Source organism: Lepisosteus oculatus, chromosome 2 (genome assembly GCF_040954835.1).
Source record: "Lepisosteus oculatus isolate fLepOcu1 chromosome 2, fLepOcu1.hap2, whole genome shotgun sequence".
NCBI classification, from domain to species: Eukaryota; Metazoa; Chordata; class Actinopteri; order Semionotiformes; family Lepisosteidae; genus Lepisosteus; species Lepisosteus oculatus.
The window spans coordinates 23,934,560-23,956,828 of NC_090697.1; the positions used below are offsets into that span (position 1 = coordinate 23,934,560).

Consider the following 22,269-nt stretch of genomic DNA (forward strand, 5'->3'; position numbering starts at 1 on the left):
CCACATGTGCACTCACCCAATTGTGAAGAGCATGGTAAAGAATGATTAAGCTGACCCTATCGCAATTCTCCATCGCCTTTGCTCCTTGCACCACTGGACTCCCAAACATGCATCGCCAGTTTTGATGTGTATTCGGTGGACTGCAGCCCAACTACAGTATCCACCCCTGGAGTTCTCAGAAGACCATGGTTGAAAAAACATACTAGGTTGCACACAACGAAGGTTGATGTGTACAATCTGTTGATCTGCAGTTGCTTGCCTGTTTTGCCTGCAAAATACTGCACTGACCTGGCCAACCTTGTTTGTGTTCCACCTACTGTTGTCCCTTGTTAATGAGATCTTTACTGGGATTGCCAACGTCACTTTAAACACTGTTGCTAAAGAAACATCAATAAGTTTAGCCATCATGGTCACCATAGATCCTACCAACCATCTCAATGTGGCTTTCTATTGCAACCTGTAATTAATGGCTAGCATGGCTACCAGGCTTACACAAACTTTAATATGTGACCTTTTAACCAAAGTTTAACATCAGAGGGGTTTGCATGCATAAAAGGTTTGTTTCAGGTCAAATTTTGACTACACCAATTCAAAATGCAAAATTCCTTCCCCCCCACCCAATACAGATTTTCTTGTATGTTTAGGATCTGCTGCATGAATCCATTTCATCTCAGTGTTTGAGCTGACTGGTTAACCTCACACTTGCTTGTAGAATTCACTTGGAACGAATCCCAATAGTTCAATCAACGATGGCGAGCTCTCTAGGTCCTGAGGCAGCACCACGGCTGATAGTTGGGATAGGTTCTTCAGTTTTTTAAGGCAAAAGCTAAATGTTTTGCACTGTGGCCAAGAGCTTCAACTTCTATGTCCAGCGAACATTCTTCCAGTATTCTTGTGGGTTGTGTAGGTGATCTTTGCTGGACTCGAGAGGGGCAGCAATGTTTAGAGAACAATGGTTTCTTCCCAGTTTTCATGAAAGGATAACATTTCTATTTAGTCTTTTCCCCGATACTCGAATAATGTACATGGACATTAGCAGCAATAAGAGAGGCCTGCAGATCCTTACATGTTACGCTGGGATTCTTTGGGACTTCCTGGAAAATTTTCTGGGTAGCTCTTGGGAGATCTTGGCAGGACAACCAGTCCTGGCTAGAGGCACAGCGAACATGAATATTTTCCATTTGTAGACTGTGACAGTTGATGGATGGAGCCCCAAATATTTAGAAATGGTTTTGTAATCCTCTCCAGACTGGTGAGTATCAACTACTTTTTCTAAGGTCTTAAAATCCCTTTTCACATGACTAATGAACTCTCACGCACCTGCTGTTGATGCTGTGGAATCATTGCATTTAAAATATATATACACATACACAACATTGATATAAATGCTTTTGGTTATTCAATTAAACAAGGATATAATAAGAATGTGGAATTCCTATAATTACACTAGGGGTTCACAAACCTTTATTTCTATATTTCAAGTGCTTACAAAAAAAAAACACTAAGATGAAAATACTGTATTTCCACAGCGGCTCTACCTCAGGTTTCAACAGACAGCATATTCCAAAGTGAGCCACTGCCTTTTTGGAGATGGACAAATAATAAAATTCCTAAACTACACCCATTGCAAAAAATGTTTTCTTCTGACACACATTTATAGACAGTAATTAATCTGTAACTCATCAAATAAAATGTCCATTGCACAGTGGAAAAAGTATACAATTCCTGTAAGTCCTATACAATAAAAATCCAGATTTGTTGCGTAAATAGGAAGCATTGAAACAAAAGCACTTTTGTTTTTCGACCTTACAGACTGCGCACTCACTGCAGCTGCACAGTCACTGGGCTGGAAGGAGTAAGAGAGTGGAATTAAAGCTCAGACTGTCTGCTACGTCTTGGCCAACAGGGTCAACGTCACGGCTGCCAAGGTCTTAATATAGTAAATGCAAGTGCGTTGGAACAATGGCCCAACAGTCCAGCTGGTGCTGCTTGGTCAAACACTATAGGAAAAAAAAAATAGTTGACCCATTTCAACAACAGTGACTGCCATCAGACAAATGAACGAACATCACCTAAAATAACCATTTCAATTAGGAACTTGATTTTAAAACATGTACAAGAAACCACTGTGCTTTATCCTAAAGCTATTAAATTTACAAATGTCTAAAGGGTTTTAAATCTGGAGTGGCCAATCCTGGTGCTGAATGGCCAGCGTCTGCAGGTTTACTAGGTCTCTATAAAGTAGCAGCACCTGAAGAGCCGAGAAAAGCTTTTGAACTGGCTCAGTTAAGCCAGTAACCAGCTAACGTCTGCACTTTAAGGGTTGGCACGAAAGCCCACAGACAAGCTTGCCCTCCAGGAGCAGGACTGGACAGTCTTGTAAGGTTATATTGCCCTCGGTGGCTGACCGGACTCCACTGAGCTTACAGCCCTTCCAGGGAGAGCTGTACTCCCATCCAGCCGATGCTTTAACTCGGCTGCTGATGCAGCGAGTTCACAGTGCAAAACAAGTGGATGGCTCATCGATCAAGATCAGTTTGTATCCTCACAACTCCTATGGAAACAGGACAGTTGCAGCAAAGGGATATTTATTCCAAACATTTTTCTAAACAGAAAACGCACTGCAAGATTGCCTTATACTATGATCTACAGTTTCTTGAGCAAGCCAATGTCCTCTTCCAGAATCACAGTATCTTAACTGCTCTCTGCACTATACACTAAATGAGATTCGTAATATTTATAGCAGAGGTTTGCGCTACATTTTAGTGTGTGACGTCTAATCCTAACGCTATTAATCCCAAATCTAGCATTTGCCTTTACCTAGCATTTGAAAAGCCCTATAGAGATTAAATCAAGGGAAGAGGTAACCAAATAACCAAGAAAGACGCAAGCACGGCCATCACGCTTGAGGCTTCAGTTCCTGAAATAGCCCAAGCTCAGACTGGTGAGCTCAACAACCAGGGTATTTTTTAACCACATTCATCTACATGGCATCCAATTAGACTTCTGAGAGAAAAATTAGGCTCTCCACTTCATTTTCTAAAACTGTCCTTTTGGAAAGATAATTGGTTTCTGCTATTTAAACAGGTTTGTACAGAAAAAGAATTTGGAGTCTCCCGTCCTCATATTTAATAATTTTAATGGATTTATTTCAATCTACAGACTAAACTGTCCATTTCTTTATATACATATACCACTCATTTTTAACCTTGTATAATTTCAGCTACACATACAAATCCTATTAAAATGATTAACTACTGATGTTTTTGCCAAATAAAATAGGGAACAGAATAGTAACAAGGACAGTGATTAATTAGATGTAGTAGTTAAGAGAGAATATAATTCAAACATATTGATTTCTAGCTTTTTATGTCTCAGCTTGTTATGCTTAACAGCAGCTATCTTCCAGTATCGCTGGTTAATGTAATTTTATAACCAGCAGTCCCCAATTAGGAACATTCGCAGACACTAAGCAGCTTTATACAGTTTATCCCCACAATAGAAATATCCAGCCTGTTTGGAATCATGTCCGAGAAGGACAAACAAGCCTTTTAAAGGCTTGGGTAAACTCCATCACCTTAGAACGGAATTTCCTCTCTGTAATAATTGATAGTAACAGAATTTTTTTCCTCTTTATGTACAGCACAATGTTTGCCTAGTAACAGAACTCCTGCAGGCCCTGAAGTAGCCGCTGACACTGCTAATAGCCACTTTTAAACTTTGTTAACCAATATCAGAAATGCAGTTTGTGCAATTTCTGGATTTCTCTGTGAAATCTTAAAATCAGCTATTCTAATTTCAAATGAAATAGGATGAAACATACACATCCTAGCATTCACTTGTCCCTGTATAAGACAGCTGGGGCAAAACAAAATGCCCTAAGAAGTCTGGCTGTTCAAATACAGCACTCTGACGTTCATAGGACATAAAAGTACACATGGATTTTGTTTTAGATGTAAGGTCTCTAGGCTTCTGGAGTAGCTCTTTCCCCGTAAAAATATTGATTTCACTTCCCTTAGATACATGGAAACTTCTTTCCTCGCTTCATGAAGAATTATTTGTAACAGACCCCTACATGTAAATTCTGAAACATTCTTATAGATACAAAAAAAATGTTTTAATTAAACATCTGAACAAATGAATTTTTTCTGTCAAAACACAGCATCATTTGTAATTTGTGAAGAAAAATACATGACATTTTACAATGGTTACATATTCCAAAACAAAACAAATTAAGATCCATTAAAAAAAATAACCGATTCAATTCTTTAATTAATAGCTAAAACAGGTCTGAGCTGACGGGGTTCTGACAAGAGTCTCAAATTACAGTCAGTATAAATTTGGACAACTGTGTTTGGATTAAGAACCGATTAATAGGAAAGAGAACAGAAATTTAGGTTATGCAATTAGTGCAGTGTCACAGGGATATATACTAGTACCACTGCTGCTCTGTGTTTATATCAATGATAGATACTGGTTCAAATTACTTAAGCTTTTAATTATACTCAAATGGGAGGATGGCCAAAGACTGTAGAAGCAGCAAATGGATTTCAGAAGGACAGACCAAAATCAAGACTGGGCAAACACCTGGCAGATCAGTTTAAATATAGGGTAGACAAGTGCCGAATATTACATGCAGGTAGAAAAAAATACAAACAAAATGAGAAATGCCAAGATTGAAGAGGACGTTCATGAATAAGACGAAGTATTTAGATGTTCATGGCAACAGTTATATCTTAGACAATGTGAGGAAACAACAATCAAACAATTTAAGGATCTAAAAAATGGAATTTAAGTCACAACCACATTCAGAGTAGTGTACAATTTTGGGAACCACATTACCATAAAAAAGATGTACATCAGTACTGTCTACAGAAGAATAACCAGATACATTCCAAGTCTTGAGGGAATATCATACAGACCAAATGAATCAAACATTTTTAAATCTTTAATATAGAAAACTAAAAGGGTTCAATGTCAACCCATTGGACAGAATGAACAATAAAAAAAAATAATCTTTTGGGACATTACAAGACAATGCATCCACTTTTTAATCAATTTATTCAAAACCTTAGTCTTCAGTTTCAGCATTCCGGTTAAGATGTTTTCGCCGACATATACACTAACTAGTTGTGTAAGTATCCAGACCCACAAACCCAATATTTGGTGCAAGTGTCTTTGCCAGCAATTCTAGCCAGGAGTATTTTTGTTGCTAAATCACTTGGGGATCACTTATGGATAGCCATTTCCAAATCGCTCCACAGATTCTCAACAGGATTGAAGTCGGGACGTTGACTACACTACTCCAAGACATTCACTTTCTTAAATCTTAAGCTACTCCCATGTGGCTTTGGCCTTGCACTTTGGAACACTGTCTTGCTGAGAGGTGACTCGTTTTCCTCTTTGCTACTTTTCTCCATCCGTTTCCAATCTTGATAAGCTTCACAGATTCTGCAACTCTAACATCATGCTGCTGCCACCATGTTGACTGAGTGACGCACTATGGTGGGTTTGTAGAAGATGTTATGCTTTGGATTCCACACAACCTTTGGCCACTTGCTTGCAGTATCATTTAGGTGCTTTGTTGCAAACCCCACACAAGATTTGAGGCGTTTCAGTTCCATTCAAGCCCTCTTTGGGCAGTAACCATAAACCCCCCCCCCACCAATTTCAGGCACTGAGATCTAAGTCACCATTGGCATCCTTAGCCAGTTTACTTGGCAAGTTGGTCCCTTCAACTTCACCATACTCAAGCGAGTCTCTGGAATTTATTTATACCCTTCTCCAGATTCCTGCCTTTATACAACTTTTTCCCCAAACCTTTTTGAAAGCTCCTTGGTCTTCATGACTGAACCTTTGTTTAAAATTCACTACCTGACTGTATTTGCAGTGCGACTGTAGTCACGTGCATTTGTTCCGACATCATGCAAACCACTTACAGCATACAGACAGAGACCACGCAACAAATGTTGCTTATTAACATATTGTGCCCCTAAATGTGGGCTTGCCACCGCAAGAGATTTAAATACTTATGACTTTTCCATTTTTTTCTCCTATATTTACTTGTTTGCTTTTGAATGATTTAGGTGCTTACCAACTGAACATATGTACTACTTCAAAGTATCATGTCTGGCCAGCTTTAAAAAGGCAGAATGTGAAAACTGTGCAAAGGTCGGAATACCATGCCTTTATAATAAGACCTTTCCCAATACACTGTGTAAAAACAAATATTAAAAATAAATCCAGCTGAACAAAAAACAAAAAAGGACTCTAAGTTTGAGATGCATCCCTGAAATTTTAACAGCTTTGAGGGGGAAAAAAAGGATTAAAAAGACTACCAGAGCCCTTTAGCTGATTTACACAAGCAAGGCTACTTGAAAGTGGGAATGCTTGTTCTTCTAGGATGTGAGAATTTAAAGATCAGTTACATCAGCCCTGCGCAGAGGAATACAACTAGATCTTCAACTCAAGTCCTGAGCCCACAAAGACACATATTGCATTAAGCTGATGCGTCACTTTTTAACATGCCCCAAAAATACCACTTGCTCTGCATCTCAGGTTATCGCCTGCAACCCCTATCTCAACTTCCTTTGCAAAGCAGTGCTAAGAAAATTCAGTTCTGAGTGACTACTAGGAGCCAACTGAACAAAAACAGGAAGAACATGCTTGTGCCAGAACTGTTAGAATAGTACCATAATCCAACAGATCCAAGCATTAAAATCTAGAATTCAAATTTCTCTGAAAGGAATGAGGAATACTAATTACAAATGGTACAACAAACACCAACAGTTTGTGATGGATCTTCTGCTTGTGACAGATTCCAAGTTTTCTTCATACTTTACCTGTATAATGAACAACGCATGTCTGGCCTTTCTTCGGAAATGTTCTTCCTGTGGAACAGAAAACGAATAATGAATAATTTGGGCAAAGAAAAAGCAAATCACAACAGTGATTTACGTTACAACCCAAGTTTATAAAGATAAGCACAAGATCCGTGGGAAATACTAGAGTATCTCAATTAAAACAAGTATATGGAAGCCCATAGATGTTAATTTTGTCCACAGGAATTAAAGATACTGTGAAATACCTGGCAGACCAATCTTACCATTTCCTCCATTAAAAAAAAATATATTTTTTAATACACTTTTTCAGTGTTTTGAAAAACATTAAAACTCCACAGTGTTTTTCTAAGTATCCGTGTTAGGTATAGGGCCATGTTTTTAAGCCTAATAGAACCTGAATGCTAGGGAACTTGCAGAGGAGAAAAGCCCAGAGTGATTCAGAATTCAAAGTAAAATTTCAACTGTACCTTTGTGGTCACATTTTATTACATACTGCATGAAGCTCTGCAAACAGCACTACTGAAATGGCCTTAATAAGGCACTTAATAGGTCACAAAGCTGTCAAAAGACAATTTGAAACAAAATGAAAACCATGCAAAGAACCTATTACAATGTTATTTTACTTCACTGGCACATTCCTTTAATTAGGCATGCAGAACAATACTTATATGAAGCTTAGGTCAGAATTAAAAACAAATATCCTCATGTCTTGACTACTTCCAACTCATCTGCAGTGGAGTTTGCAGACTGTACACAATAATGAAGGAATAATAAGCATTCTGCATTGTTTTTTGAAGACATCAAGTCTCACGTGAAATCAGAAGGAATTTTCCTCAGGTTTGCCACTTACATTTTGTGCTTTCCACCAAGCATTAAAATAAAACCTGGAAATATAAGCAAATTATTTTGGAGAAAGCATGACCACAAGGCAGATTCAAAACTTGGCTGCTATAAACATTACAATGATCTTTCAAATCAAGACAGGACTGTAGGCAATGGAGATTTTTTTTTTTACATTAGTTAGCTGCTATTGCCGTTTTTGTTTCCTTCCACCTCCCAAAGATATGCTGGCCGTGTTAAGTGTTTTGTGTATATTAACCCTTGCTGTGTTCACATCCTGTGAAGGGGTTGGCATCTAAACCAGGGTGTACTCCTACCTCATATCCTTCACTTTTGTCATCAGGTTTTTTGCAAACCTTGTAAAAAAATGACACATTCAAAAAAAAAGATAAAAGGAAAACCCCCCCAGTGGATTCCCAGTAAAACAGAACTTGTCTGGAGGGAAATTTGTGAAAACTATTGAGCTAACAGTTCAATACAAAACACGGCTTTGTGCTGAACATCAAAACCAAGAGAAGAAAACCACAGCAGTGTTATACATACTAAGCGGCACAGGCTTGTCTTACCACTGCCAATACAGATTTCCATGAGGAACAGGATGAAAATTAAGACTAAATCATATTTCATGTTTTTAAACTCAGACCCACACTAAACTGGTTATTTTGATGTGCTAGACCATCTTGGTGCTGTAATTTTCTATTGGTGCAACACTGCTTTGCAAAGCCAACACCCAAATGAATGCATACATGTGTGGTAACTGCCACGAAATCCAGACACTGAAAGAAAAGGGGGAATGTTAATATCCCGGAGAATGAAATAAAGGCACTTGAAGAGATCGATGACCTGAAAAAACAAGCGTTTAGAGAGGTATAAAACCTAAATTCTCAGAGGAACAAATGGAAAGAAGCTGATCCCAGGTGGCGAAAAGAAACTGTACTCACCGATTCAAACAATAACACTCAGCATATCATCACTGAACATATCTGCTAAACTCCAAGACACCTCCGTGGCTAAGAATGCCAAACAAAAGTGGTGGGTGTTGGAGACTCCATTTTCCAGAACAGCAAAACCGAGATAAAAACAAAGATGACTGACATGTATACAGTGAAGACCCAGGTATTGACCATGTGGCCACAAATGTTGTTTAAACAGCACACTTTCCATCCAAGTAAAGACATAGTGGATCTCATCAAAGCAAGATGGGCACCTATAGCTTTGGCACAAAAATCAACAAAGAAATCAAGGAAAATGTAAACTAGACTGGATGGGGGAGAGGATAATTGAAAATAAGGTTTCAAGGGGAATAAAAACCAAGGGAGAGCCAAGAGACCAGGTAATTGAGTGTTAATACCTAAAAGGAATATCAGAAACAATTCAGATGTGATAGAAGCTACCACACTAAATGGCCATTATGACAGTACTGAGCCAGGATTCTGTGATTTAACCAACAACGGTGGAAAGAAATATGGCACTAGCAGATACACTTGATTTGCAAGACATAGGAAACACAGGAGAGGGGGAGGTATAGCACTTTAGCAAAACTTGGTTATAAGAAAGAGGTACAATGCATTTCAAAAACAGGTTAAAATAAGACCAGTAAGTCGGACTTTTAAACGTAAGGTAATTGAGAATAAGAACTAACCTAAAGGATCACATGCAAGGAAAACTGAGGGTACAGATAATTGGTGCAGACTCAAATTAGTGATGCATCATGGGGATCTTTTACTAGGACCACTGCTGCTCTTAAGTTTAAATAATCTAGATTCAAGTATAGTTAACAAAATAGTCAATAATAATAATAATAATAATAATAATGTCTGTATAGAATACGAATTTAAGAGGATTATCAAAGTGTAGAAGCAAAGGGAATTTAAAAAAATACTTCAAATTCAAAGTGGGCAACACTTGGCAGATGTTTAATATACTCTGAACTTGTGTACTGCATGCAGGTAGTCACAGAATATCTTAATATGATTAGGAAAACGAGCTAGAATTGGCAATTTATAGAAAAGACATCTTCTGGACAAGGTGGGAAGTAATTAAAAAGGCTATGATTTTAACTATTTAACACTAGGGATCTTATGTCCAAATTAAAGTATTAAGGCCTTAAGAATAGCGTAAAATTATGGTTGCTACATTAAAGAAGAGACATGGCTCTTTGCAGGAAATTATCCAGAGCAGCAATCAGACATATTCTGGAGGTTAAGGTAATGTTCTGCACTAAAGGAGCTGAACATTTTTAATCCCAAAGGGAGAAGGCTGAGGTGACCATGAGGACAAGTATTCAAAGACATGGACAGAATGTCCACGCAGAATTTTTCAGAATGAAAAGTGAAACAAACCAGAAAAGCAGAAGTAGAAACAATAAATTTAATTTAAAACCGAAAATAAGAAGCACAAACTGCTGTGGGAGTATGAGACCGTGGTTGGGTAGCTTTTGTTGAAGCCAGTACCCTTACTTCTTTCATGAAAAGTCTGGAAGAAATCCTGAGGTTATTTGACCCTCTTATTTGAGTTCTTAAATAAGATCCCCCCAAATAGCAGCTACAGTACAAAACTGCTACAAAATCTCATGATTGATATTTTGCCAAACATCAATGACAAGACTAGTGAGCATGTGACAAATACAGATAAAATGGCATTGATTTCAAAATGAAAGAGGTAGAAAGTTCAATTAGATATAAAAGGTCGTGGAATGGATTTATAAAGGTCATATACATTCCACTTTACTGCTGTACTACAGTCTATCTACAGCTTTCTGGTTGAACATGAACATTCAAAAAATTAAGGGCTGTTTTTCCTGGCTCTTTTCCTAAAGAGCTAAAGCAGACATTTTGTGCTTCTTCTGTATCAAAATAAAGGGCCTGTTTATATTTCCTAACTCCCCAGCCATTTCTCCACACCCGGCTGCATTCTCCCTCCTGCAATTACTTTCTAAATACGAAAATTCTAAGAGCTGTGTAGAGCTGTGATTCTAAATTTCCGTTAGAATCACAGCTCTACATTCAGCACAAGAGTGAAGCTTAACCATAAAAAACATAAGCAGGTGAATTTGAGCATACATATCTGGGCTGATCCAGCATTTTAAAAAATGACCGTTTGCACCTTGTCCGAATTTAAAGGAAAGATAGGTTTACAAGGAGCAGATCCAGAAGTACACAGTATAAACTTAAGGACCAGATGAAGAGAAACACTGCAATACAATCTGAATTCATCATTTTATTTTCAGAGCACACACAGATAAAATGGAGAGTGGCAGGAACCAGCAAACAGACTTTATGAAACTTAGAGTAAAACTGCTCATTAGAGGGACAGACTATTCACTAAAAGGTCTTTGAGCTTTTAGAAACAGCAAAGTAATGAACTCGGGCAGGGAGCTCACAGACAAGGAGCTGCACACAAAAAGGCTATATCACCTGTTGTGTGGAGCCTAGTCTTCAGCAAAGTAAGAAGGCCTCAATGTGCAGATTTGGGATTAGGACCTGTACTACATTCGTGCAATTAATCCTCAAAATAATCTCGTGCTAGATTTTTGACACTTTGTAACCAATGTTTCCCATTTATTTTGTCAAACATGTGTCTTCCTTCAAGGAATTAGAAGACATAACTTCACTAGATTCACACAATTTAGGAAAATATACTCATTACCCTCCAGGTATAGGATTTGAATCAAATTTGTAAAAATCATAGCTGCCATTGCAAGACATCAAATTTCCTTTCTGTTGAAGACAACACCTGTTGAACGGTTGGATAACGAGTTCCAACATTAGTGACCCAATCACCTCCCGTAAAATCTGTTTGAGAGATGCATGAAGCAAAATGCTCAACACATGTAAACCAAAAAGCAGCTCAGGCCTTGTTTAGCAATTAGAAGATTTTAAGGGGCTTTAACTAAGAAACTGAACTGGCTAAACAAGTTTAAAGGGTCAGAATGCCGAAATGAGCAGAAGAGACTGGGATCCACTGTAAATTGCTTTGGGAGATAATGTTCCAATGCAGAATAGTTTTAGTAAACCATGAGGCACAGAATTCTAGACAGTGAATCTTACGTAGCATCAGAGATAATAGGTCAGTAAGTAATGTCTTTATCAAGAAGATTAGGCTTCTGTAATGCAATGATCAATACTTCAGAATCAGCATCTTAACCAAGCAATGTCAGCCCTTAGGCAGAACATACCCTTGTGACATGTCTAAAATGCTTCAAACTACAATAGTGATGTTAGCTTTAACCCATCAAACAATTGTTGATGGGGTTTAAACCAAGGACATCAGCAAGTTAGCAAAAAGAATGTTGGGGTCCTATTAGCATAACCTCACTTTCAGGTTTTTTGCATCATTGTCATTTCTATTGCCAAAATAACACCAACCAGGCTCACCTGTACATACTATAAATCCAAGAGTCATCATCACAATTTGTAAGTCCAAAGTGAATGATCTAACCAAGAAGCAACATGTAAATACTAAAATGTTAAGCTTCTAGCCCAGAAACTTATATATTTCTATTTTCTAAGTACTTTATCCAATTCAGGGTCCTGGGGGAGCTGGAGCCTATCCCAGCAAGCAACTGGCACAAGGCAAGGTGCACACTGGACGGGATGCCAGTCCATCACAGGGCACAGACACAATCACAACCAGGGACAATTTTGCCAGAAGCCAATTAACCTTCCAGTATGCCTTCAGACTGGGGGAGGAATCTGGAGCACCCCACAAAAACCTACATGAACTCTACCCAGAAAGCACCCCAGGAACTTAACCCAGCACTGCAAGACAACAGTGCTTACTTCTGCACCACTGTGCCAACCCTTTGTGGGGACTTCAGAACTAAAAAAAGCTAAGATGTACTAAATGGCTGCTGGTAACTAAATAGGAGCTAAACCGAAGAAGGGCAGTACCAGAGATCTGTAGACAACTAGCCACGTAATCCAACAGAATTTTGTAATGTGCATCTGAAGCTGCACCTATATTTCTGAATGAGCACAATGATCATTCAGTCACAAGTCATTAGTTTATCAGTAACGTAAAAGCTATTTCCATGCTGTCTCCACATCTAAACCAGGGGTCCCCAGTACTGGTCCTGGAGCACCAATGTCTAAGTTTTCCAGGGGTCTTCAGCTGATGCAGCTCTAAACAGCAAATGTTAGCAAGTTGGGCTAATTGAGCCACTAAAAGTAATTAGAGATGTTAAGAAGTCTGCTAGACTGAAAAACCTCTACACAATCCAGTCTCCAGGACCAGGTCTCTATATGAAACCCTGACTGAAAAGATCCCGTGAGCTCATTACAAGCTACGGAAAAACTGTTTGAGCTACTACTACCCATTTCAGTCTTTCTGCACACCGGAAAAAGGACTGCAGTTAAGTACTTGGGGTCATGGTCAGATTTGATCTTACACAAATTCCTATAGAGTTGTCTGCTATCACACAAGACCAGATATGTCTACTTATTGATGAGCATAGCAATAAACAGACAAACACCTGACAAACATTAAGAGTAAGGCCCAGGAGACAGGTACAGCTCTTATTTTAGAACCTAAATGAGAGAAACAAAACTATAAAGCCAGGAAAAAGCAGGGTGGTCAATATTGCAAGACATAAGGCAATAATCATTATTTGGTCATGAATATGTGTTTTGTTGTAAAATATCTGTATGAATATTAGTACAATAATAGAATTTATACTTATTACCTAGATTACTCAGATTGGAAATAAGGAGTGAAACCCATACCCCCAAATTAGAGTGGAACGAGAGGAGGGCCTGGCTGTCTTGGGGTACAATGTGTTGATCAGAAGCCTGTAGATTTAGGAGGAACAGCTCCATGGGATGTGGCATTCATGAACTTCTAATAGCACAGTTTATTACACTAGATTTAGATTTTGTTTCTGGGGTAAAAACACATTACAATTTAAATGCAGCTTTGAGGTTAAATCATAAAAAGCAGTCTTTGTAGGGATATACAGCTAGATTTCTAAATGTCTTATTTAAATACTACACAAGACACAGGCTACTTTATACATAACTAAGGGTGGGTTACTGGGGTACTCAAAGGTAAGGGTACCCAGGATTTTTGAGGAAATGGTATTCAAAAGAATTTGAATAGAATATCTAGTACAGTGTTTCATTAAGGTGATAAAAAGAAAGGTTAAAACAGTAAGATGAATCCAAATGGTTATCACACATCTGTGCATTCAATCTAGATCAGACTGGACATTAAGTCCTTTCTGAAAGGTTACTTGGCTAAGCCAGAGGTGTAAAAGCTTTGGGCTGACAGTGGTATCTAGTTAACAGAGACCACCAAATAAGCAGGGTTGCATACTTCTTTACATAAAAAATAAGTGCCAGCTTATTTTCAGATGCCTGACCCAAAGTACTGTACGTCAGACATCAAAACAGGTCTTGACTAAGCAGGCCTTGGAAAAACAAGAGTAAAATCTGACCCATCAGCAAATAAATACAGCATATAATATATCCCCCCTCCCCCCCCCATGATGCACAACAGGAATAGGAATAACACTGATGCACGTTCCAAGGTGCTCACCTAATGATGGCAGGGGTCTGAACGCATCCTTTGGGCTTTTAGGTCAGATATAATATTAATTTCAAAGTGGAAACTGTGTGGTTGCTCTTGGCTTGCAGCAGAGCCACTTCCATCTGCCCGAGTTCTTTTCCGGGGGCTGTAAAGAGGACATCTGTAACAGACTGGCTTTTAGCGAGCCCTAAGCTTTCCTCATGTTGATGTCAACCTATGACATCTCCGCGAGCAAATCAGCTAAACAAGAAAACGCAATCATGTGCAGTGAAATATTTAGGCTGAAGGCCTCCATTGGGCCGTAAGTACATATTCAAAAGGAATAAAATTCTCATGCAGCTGTACTAAAGTCAGATTACTGAATAGCCTATTGAGAAGCTGAAAGCCACATTCAATTTGTAAATCAGTCTGGAAAAGGGAACCAATTGTCAGTAGCCTACAATGCCCCAGAAAAGATTAAGCTGCATGCACAATATTAAGCTCTGTGTAAAACATCTACATTCTATATACATATATCGAGAGGCCTGTTATTAATTTAGCTGCTAATTGTAGATTCATGAATAAACAAATAAGACCTAAAGCACTCTTAAAAATATAAATATTTTGTTAATTTACTGGGTGCAGTGGTTAGTCTTGCTGCGTAACAGCGCTGGAGCCCTGGATTCAATTCCTGGGGTGTTATCTGTATCTTCTCCTCATGTTTACACAGATTCCCTCCACCTACTCTGGTTCCCCCCCCCACAGTCCAAAAACATACAGGTACTGTCGGTAAACTGGCTTCTGGGATAACTGGCTCTGGTGTGAGTGGGGGCATGTCTGCGTGTCCTTGCGATCCAGGGTGTATCCTGCATTGTGCCCCCTGCTCGCCAGGTCAGGCCGCAGCTCCCCTGCAATCTTGTATCAGATAAAGTAGTTAGGAAATGGAGAGATAGTTGTAGGTAACATTGTGATACAGACACCTTCAAACAAAAGCATTTGCCCGAGTACGTCTATGTACTGTATACGAGCTGATGCTCCAATCCGTTTTTATAAATCCTGCAGCGGCATAATCTTCTACATGCAAGATACTTTCAACTACAGCATCTGTGTGGGATTACACAGGCACTAGAATAAGGCAGCCCACACTGCAGCTCTTCTGTCCAGCAGTGAGATGAGTGGACCCTCAGAAGTTTGTGTGGGTGCAAGCTCATCCTCGTGACTTCAGCACACACAGTACTTGGGTAAGCTATCACAGCTAAGTGAACATGAGGGTTTGACAAGGTGGTTTTATTAAAATTAGTTACAACTCAACATTAAAGTCCCATGGAGGAATTGCAAAGGTTTTCTTTTTTATGTTCAGAGTGCAAAATTCACAATTAAAACCCCCAAGTCCTAAGTCCTTCAAAATGCTAAATGCATTCATGAAAACCCACCAATGATTTTAAAAGCAGAAGGTATCACACGGAAATACCGTTTCAATGTTCCTTCACAAATCACCTCTACCAAACAAAACCACATCTCTCCATACAAACTCTGGCCTTAAACTGGAAGCAGGACCTAGTTAACAAGATGGATCCTTCAGGTTTTCACTGCAGCTTGTGTCACAATTCACATTGTGTGAGCTCCAGTGTTGAAATATCACACAAGCACCTCTCCCTAGTGCAAGCGTTGATTTGGGCAGAGATGTCGAAGCAATTTAACATGCTGAATATTCAACCTACTAAAAATCAAGAAAGAAAAGCAGGGGAGGAAATAAATACGCCACCCATACCGACAAAATGCTTCGGCGTTGTTAGTGTATTTAAGTAACACTGAAGGTGAACTCGCAAGGAGTGAAGCCTAGCCCTCTTTAAGGATGAGCATCAGCAAGCAAGAAAGATTGTGCAGAATGATACGTTAATTATTCCGTACAACAAACCAATCAGAGGTGTAAACACAGGTCTCAGCAGGTGTCTTGTCACTACAGGACTTTTAGTGACTGATGGCAATCTGACTGCACAGCACTACAATGATCAGATCTTCATGAAAGAGCAACATTCCAATGGGACAGCGTACCCTCATGCCGCTCCAGACTTTGGCCCAACTGAATATTTGTGGGATAAGCTGGGACAATGCGTGTATGTAGGGTTCAAGTGACTAATAACCAGGCACATATGTTATGGTTTTACAAGAAGAATGGAACAGTATCCCATAAAACAGGATTTGCAACCTGGTGCAAAACAGATGTTGGGGATATACAGCTTGAATGGTTTCCAACAGCAGGGACATACTATTAGACTTGTACTTGCCCTGAACGGTACATTCCGGTAGATCAATCATCTTGATGATAATTATGGATCAAAATGATAAATGTACTGAGTACATGTCCGCTCAACAATATGTCAGTGCACCTGTTACAAAAATGTTATCAGGAATTGGACAGCATTTGGAAGTTTGTTGCAGGTAAAAGTGACAATTTGTTAAATGCTTGGTGTGACTGACATGTTATTCTCACCAGAAACCCCAGACTGTGGCACATATGATCATCTCTTCCATTCCTTGTTGTGAATGTTAACAATTAAAAAACGGGATTCTCTTTCCTCAGTCATTTACTGTTGAATTTATTGACAGAACACACTTGTAATGATATACAGAAAACATTGAAACAGCCCTGACTTATGCTTCTCAGTCGCAACCTACAGCTTCACCTTAAAAGGAAACCATAAGAATACCATACGTTTCTTTTCAAAGATTAAAGTTGGGTTTTTGCATCAATATTAACACAGGCAGAAAAAACTTGAGAACTACAGTGATACACCCATAAAAGTTTCCTTTTTATTTTATCTATCCTTTATACCCAGATGGGAAATTTGCTTTGCATGCAGGTAAAAGGCATACCACGATGCATATTTAACCAATAAGAAACATGCAGGCATGATGGAAAAAATAAGGAAAATATACAATCAATTGTTAAAATGATTCTTTATTCCTACAGATGTTAACCTGCTTAATGTAGTACTATTGCAATCTGAGTACCCCAAGTCAACACCCTGATGGAAGGAGTTCAGATTCACTGTGCAAGGGGTGGTCATGACAGCCGATGATTATATTGGCCTCACTCACTATTGTTTGATGTGGATATCCGACAGCTGTAACTCTTGTGTACCAATAAATTTGCCATTTACAGTACCTTCACTATCCAGCTCAGTCTGTTTTTATTGCGTGTATTAAAGTTACCGCACTGAATGTCAGAACAGATTCAATAAAAGTCATCCTTGTACTACACTCACTAAAAGAGCAGTTTTCTGAGAAAAAACCGCCGTTGGCCTTTCTTACATATTACATCTGTATTTTCCTCAAAGGTTAACTCGTAATCCACAACAGTGCCAAGATATTCGTAACTGTTGACACACACAGACCTAGGTCCTTCTCACCAACCAATTCTCCCAGAAGCCGATTCACCCACCAGTATTTTCCAACCGTGGGAGGAAACTGGAACACGTGAAGAAAACCCACATGATCCTAGGGGAAAATATACAGACTCCAGATAGACAGCTCCCCAGGTCCCGAACTTAAGCCAGGTCTCCAGCAGGGCCGCAACAATCGCTACTGTGCCACTCAGTCTAAAATCCAAACTACAATATTAAGGTGTAGATTAAAATTTTAGAGTGATCTCTCCACTAACAAGTGTGTTTGCGTGGTGTTGAAGGCCGATGAGAAACCTAGAAACAGAAGTCTGACATGCATCTTATATGTATACAAGAGATTCAATAAATGTGATTGTAGAATCATCGACTCCTGTTTTAGCCCTGTAGCCAGTGTAGTTAGGATTCAGTAGGTGCTCTACCAGGTAGAACATGTGCCTTTTAACAATTTTCTCAGATTTCTTCATTACTACACAGGTCAATACCACTGGTTTGAAATCACTTAATATATTTTAGGGGATCTGCATTTTGCAACTGGTACGGCTGTTTCCCCGTTTCTGCACTTTCTGCCGATTCAGAGAGTGCGTTTGAGAATTCAATTAAATTTGAGCTGCTCAGCACAAGACCTCAGTACCTGCACACTGATGTTATCAGGTCCAAGACTTCTTCTGATTTTCACATGGGGGCACAATCATGAGTTACATAATGAATTCCTGCAAAGTCCTGAAACATGAAAATGTTCAGAACTCATATCAGAAGAAAACGCATCAGGTTTCACAGGTACAGGTTTAACCTGATGTGTTAGGAATTTTACCCCGTGTACTGCCAAGAAAGCGTTGCCCCTCATAAGGCATCTGCTGCCCCTCTCCCAGAAGACTCAACACAGTTCTTTTAAAAAGTGTGACCGACCTAAGAGCCATAAGCAAAAAAATGTTATTGCACAAAGGCTTGGCAAACGCTTTGGGGCTCCTTGGAAGAGAGCCAGAACAATGGCCAAGGAGGAAGACCAGCCAGATGGTGTCAATTTCAACGCCACTTCTAAATTGTGGGGAGACAACTTTCCGAGGAGCTGTAACGAGAGAAGAAGTATCATCTCCAACGCCTTGTGTTCAGAGAATGAACCTGCCAAGAAAAATGGGCACTACTTGGAATACTCAAAAGACGGGTCCCAACGCCAACAGAGAAGCTGGCGAGCTCTTGACAAAACATTTGAATTTCATTGCTACAGCAAACAGCAAGGGGGGAGGGAACTAAATGCAAAGGATGCTGAGGAAATGCTCACCATAAAAAGCAGAGGCAATAACTCAGACGCTTAATGATGGGTTTTCCGGCAGAAAAACAGAACACCGTGACTACATTATGAATCTATACTGCTGAAGCCAATACCCTGGCCAGCAATCCTCAAAAGAATTAGCTACCAGCAGCCAAACAAGCTAGATCAACCACTCCTAACCCCAGTCCTGAGGGAAGGCATGCGTCCTGGTTTTCATTCCAACTGAGCTGTTAATCACAGATGCGACCTAATGCCTTTAATTGATCTGCTTTCTACTTGAGACTCATTTGCCCATGTCTGTATTAAATTCCTGGTTTCAAAAATATATAATGCAAATGTATTCAGCAGATATTATTGCAGCCTCTCTCCTGAACATCTTAGGGGATTACTCCTTTATGTCTATCAAAACAGCTCTTAACAAGTGAACAATCACAACTGGCTACTTCAGCAAATTCTGAAACGCAGACACTGGTACAAGTTTGATACCAATCAATGTTTTTAAAAGCTCCATTCTTCAAAGTCAAGCAACATCCTCAGGGAGGGGAGTTGTGGGTGCAAGGTTTGTTTTTCCAAGTGCAAAAAAACTATTTAGAGCAACTGGCTAAGGAAACCACCCTGTTGATCTGACTTATCACATCTTAACTAGGCTGGAACGTTCTATAAAGAGGTGAAGAGTAAGGACTGAAGCCTGTCAAAAATATGCTTTGGGGACAGTAAGAATAACTCACTTGGGAAAAACTGATGCACTACAAAAGGTGTGTGCCAGATTGTAAAGCTGTAATGACCTAACATAGGGATATTTAATTTGGTGCCATAAAACGACAAAATCCTTTGCTGCATTATGTAGAAAAGGGGTGTTAGTCGTCATAATCGTTTCTACAGTTCTTAAATTATTTCAGTAACGTTTCTAGGCGTCCTTGTCATTTTCAAATACCAGTCTCCTTGTTTTTACCGGTATTTGTCCATAAAAGAATATCAATTCTACCGGCGATACCATAAATATGTAAATATGCCAGGTTGTACGTCTCAAACGAGAAAGGGGGTGTTTTAAACTCGTAAACGCTTTCGAAAGGGTGTAGGAGTTTTGACAGTGTAAGGGGGCTACGTTTTCCCCACTCTATCGTGTGTGTATTTACCGCTGTAATTTCCATAGACTCCAAATCCTGTAAAAAGAAAACCTTTCAAACATTAATCTCAAGGCTTGGGCTTCTCCATTCTAATTGAAGCTGAGTTTTACATAACGATTGACAATGAGCAAGCCACAGGATAGTAAAATGTAGCGACATCAAAGCCAGAGCAACTTCCTTCGTGCCAAGATCAACCAATGGAATAGATGGACAACCATCTCCATTTCCCCTCCGGTATTTTGAACTGTGAAAGGTGTTTTATTAGCGGTCACTGTGGGGCTCACATACTGTACGCTTTGCCGTTATATAACTCGCACTCAGGAAGTTCTCTCAGTCCGCATACCTCGCTCTTTAATTTACAGTTTGGCGCTGCTTATGCAAAGCGGTTGGCACACAATTTGTAGTTATAAACTCGATACCTTCCCTTCCTCGCCGCCAGCGCGCATCTAAAACGTTTGTGTTTTTTCCAGCTATTCGGCACACAACGCGATACACAATCGGTGCTCACTTTCTCAGTAGGGCAACATTTCTGCATTTCCTGTACTAAAGCACAACAGGCAAGAAGAGACTACTGTGGATATTAGTTATTTTAACAGGGTCTTGATTTGCTGAATATTTACTCCGAACCCACGCATTCTGAACATCTTTTGCGAGAGTGGCCCGTCGAAAACAGATACTACTATCTTACAAATGAGGGTGTTTTCATTTTGATCAGTAAGTTCTCAGTTATAGCTGGGAATTTTTGCTTAACGCCTGCACACTCACATGCGTTAAACAAAGCAGGTAAAAAAAAAAACCACACACATCACCCCTTTATGTTACCCAAATGTCCACTGGCTTTGCATTAGGACCATCTGGACACTAAAAAACATGCATCGATACAAGTACTGCATTTACAAAAATGGCAGGGGGAAAAGGCACGGTACAAACCAAGAAAGCGATACAAAAAAAGATGCCTTACCATCACCCGGAGATATTGTTTCAATTTCCACACCCATTATTTATTTACTCGGTAGCTGACTGGAAACAGGATGTCTAGCAATCTTATAACCGGACTACACCTCACACAGACAGCGTCTCACTTGGTCTGCCCGAACCCCAAAGACTTGCCAATAAAGGAATTCTGATTAATTGTGATTGACGACTGCCGCCAACCACTCAGCGATGGGATTTGTCTGTATTAAGCGCGGCAATTGGTGCGTACGGCCCAATAAAATAGCAGGAACAGAGGGTAGGCGGGACTGACTGCCCCAGGAGGCTCGGGGTTGTACTTCAGCCGGAGACTGGCAACTGTGTAATTGACGTAGGAAAACGGCTGTGAGGCGGTGCAGAGCGCTGATTCGGAATCGTCCTTACTGGTGAAAGTTTTAAGCTCCATAGGAATTGTTGTTGATTTGCCTCTTCTAGTGATGTCTTGTGAACACTTACCGGATAGCTAAACACCAAACTATTGTCCTTTGCCTAAACAAAGTCAAACATGAAGGATGGTTAAAATTGTGTTACTGTGCCTTGCTTGCTAAACGTTTTTACCAGCACGTGTTTTATTCAACTGAGAACGAATTCCCATTTACAATGATGACCTGGCTAAGACATCTGTCACCACTGCAGCGCAGATGACATAACATAGTATTAATAAGTTGAAATACCAAACAGAAGTCGTTTTCCACTGCAGCTGAGAACACTTCAAATGCGAAGGTGGATTGTTTTGTCTTAAGTTTGCCTAACATTAGTAGCAACCAATTGTGCCCAAAGTCAGGTGGTTGCAATTTTTTTAAGTTCAATCTAGCAAAAGTACAGAATTGGAGGAAGGCTTGAAGAACTGCAATAAATTGACATCCCCAACTAACATTCTGTAAAATAGCTTAAACTAGTGAAGCACCCGTTGAATATCAAATATCAAAGAATATCAAGGAGCAAATACAGTAATAAATCCTGTGGCTGAATGGTCTGAGACATCGCATTTCCCAAGTTTAGCTGTAGCCTAAACTGTAAGGTTGGCTGTAACCAACCAACATCACAGTTGTCCCAGATGAGAAGTACAGACACCTGATGGTGGATAGAAGGAAGAACATGCAAAACAAGACGCGCTGCTTGTAGACATGAGTCAACCCCTGACTTTGGCTTGTAATTGCTTAATATGAGTTTTGAAAGCGAGGCAGCGCAGGCTGTCTCACAGCTTTTGGGTTGTTGTTTTCCCAGTGTTTGCATGGTTTTCTCTAGCTCATCCAGTTTCCTCCTCCATTCTAAAGACTGGCTGCAGTAGGTTGAGTGCTATCTCT

The 22,269-nt window shown here is 39.6% G+C and overlaps 1 protein-coding gene across 1 annotated transcript in view; it reads right to left on the minus strand.

Moving 5' to 3' along the window:
- The window catches only part of fkbp1b (FKBP prolyl isomerase 1B), a 40,656-nt gene extending 19,549 nt beyond the window's left edge, over positions 1-21,107 (minus strand). Inside the window, exons 1-2 of the mRNA XM_015352038.2 lie at positions 20,952-21,107; positions 6,843-6,890 (exon numbers count right to left, since the gene is read on the minus strand). Of these exons, the coding sequence (XP_015207524.1) occupies positions 6,843-6,890; positions 20,952-20,988 (85 nt within the window). The 5' untranslated portion in view covers positions 20,989-21,107. The remainder of the gene's footprint in view (positions 1-6,842; positions 6,891-20,951) is intronic.
- Between the last annotated feature and the right edge of the window lie 1,162 nt (positions 21,108-22,269).